The 1062-nt window shown below is 29.2% G+C and overlaps 1 protein-coding gene across 1 annotated transcript; it reads left to right on the forward strand.

Moving 5' to 3' along the window:
- The first annotated feature begins 491 nt into the window (after positions 1 to 491).
- Positions 492 to 1062, forward strand: LOC103868510. Its single transcript, XM_009146605.3, has one exon. It carries the CDS (start codon positions 642 to 644, stop codon positions 900 to 902), a length of 261 nt encoding a protein of 86 aa, XP_009144853.1. The 5' UTR covers positions 492 to 641; the 3' UTR covers positions 903 to 1062.

A 1062-nucleotide genomic window follows, 5' to 3' on the forward strand; every position in this document is an offset into this window, starting at 1 on the left:
ATTGATACGAATTCAAGTCCTGGAATGTTTTTTTCAATAAATATTTATTCCATCCGTTCTTAAAAGATAAATTTTTTTAGTATTTTCACATATATTAAAAAAATATATTAAACTATCATAATAAATACAGTATATCGTTTTCTATAATTTTCAATTTTCAATTTTTAATAACTTTAAACCAATAATAATTCAATAAAACCAATTAATTTTCTTGAAGTTTATAATTTTTTTATAGAAAATACAAAAATATATCTTTTTGAAATAAATATTTTTTTAAAAAAGTTTATCATTAAGGAACCGAAAGGAGTAGTTCTTTAAAATATCAAATCAAATACTTCCTTTACATTTTCCTTTTATTAATTATAAAGATCAGGATATATCCTAGAATAAATTTCTGACCTCATGGTTTTTGTACAAATATCAAGACGTGCACCAAAACCATTAACCACGTGTGACGTTTCAAGTTTTTTTGTCTGGCGACGTATCATCTACACAATACTAAAGGATAAATATGTAATTAATAATATTTTAAGCATGACTAGTATTTATAGTCGACTTCTCTTTCTTTTGGTAAAACCACAAACACAAAATCTTAAAAAGGAAGAATCTGTAGTTTTAACTAAAGTCTGAAACGAACAAAAATGTGCTACAAAAAGATTCTCCCACCTGTTATTCCACCGCCAAAGTTACCGGCGGCAGAAGTGACGGTGACGACGGAGGTGGTAGCCATCGCGAGTGTCCGTGACGACGGCGGTGAAAAGAAGGTGTGTGTATGTTCACCGTCGAAGCATCCAAGATCGTTCAAGTGTAGGTATCATCATCATGAATATCAATGGCTTCCTTCTTCTTCTTCTTCTTCTTCTTCTTCCTCTCCGTCTTCTTCTTCTTCACTCCAAAAATGACACATCAATATGTAATCAATAACTATAGTTTTATATTCATGGGTATTTGTTAATTTAATTAAAGTATAAATCGTGCATGTTGTGATTTTTATTCATAATCAATAACCATAGTTTATATTCATGGCTAATTTGTCGATTTAATCGAAGTATAAATCTTGCA

Source organism: Brassica rapa, chromosome A05 (genome assembly GCF_000309985.2).
Source record: "Brassica rapa cultivar Chiifu-401-42 chromosome A05, CAAS_Brap_v3.01, whole genome shotgun sequence".
Taxonomy (NCBI): domain Eukaryota; kingdom Viridiplantae; phylum Streptophyta; class Magnoliopsida; order Brassicales; family Brassicaceae; genus Brassica; species Brassica rapa.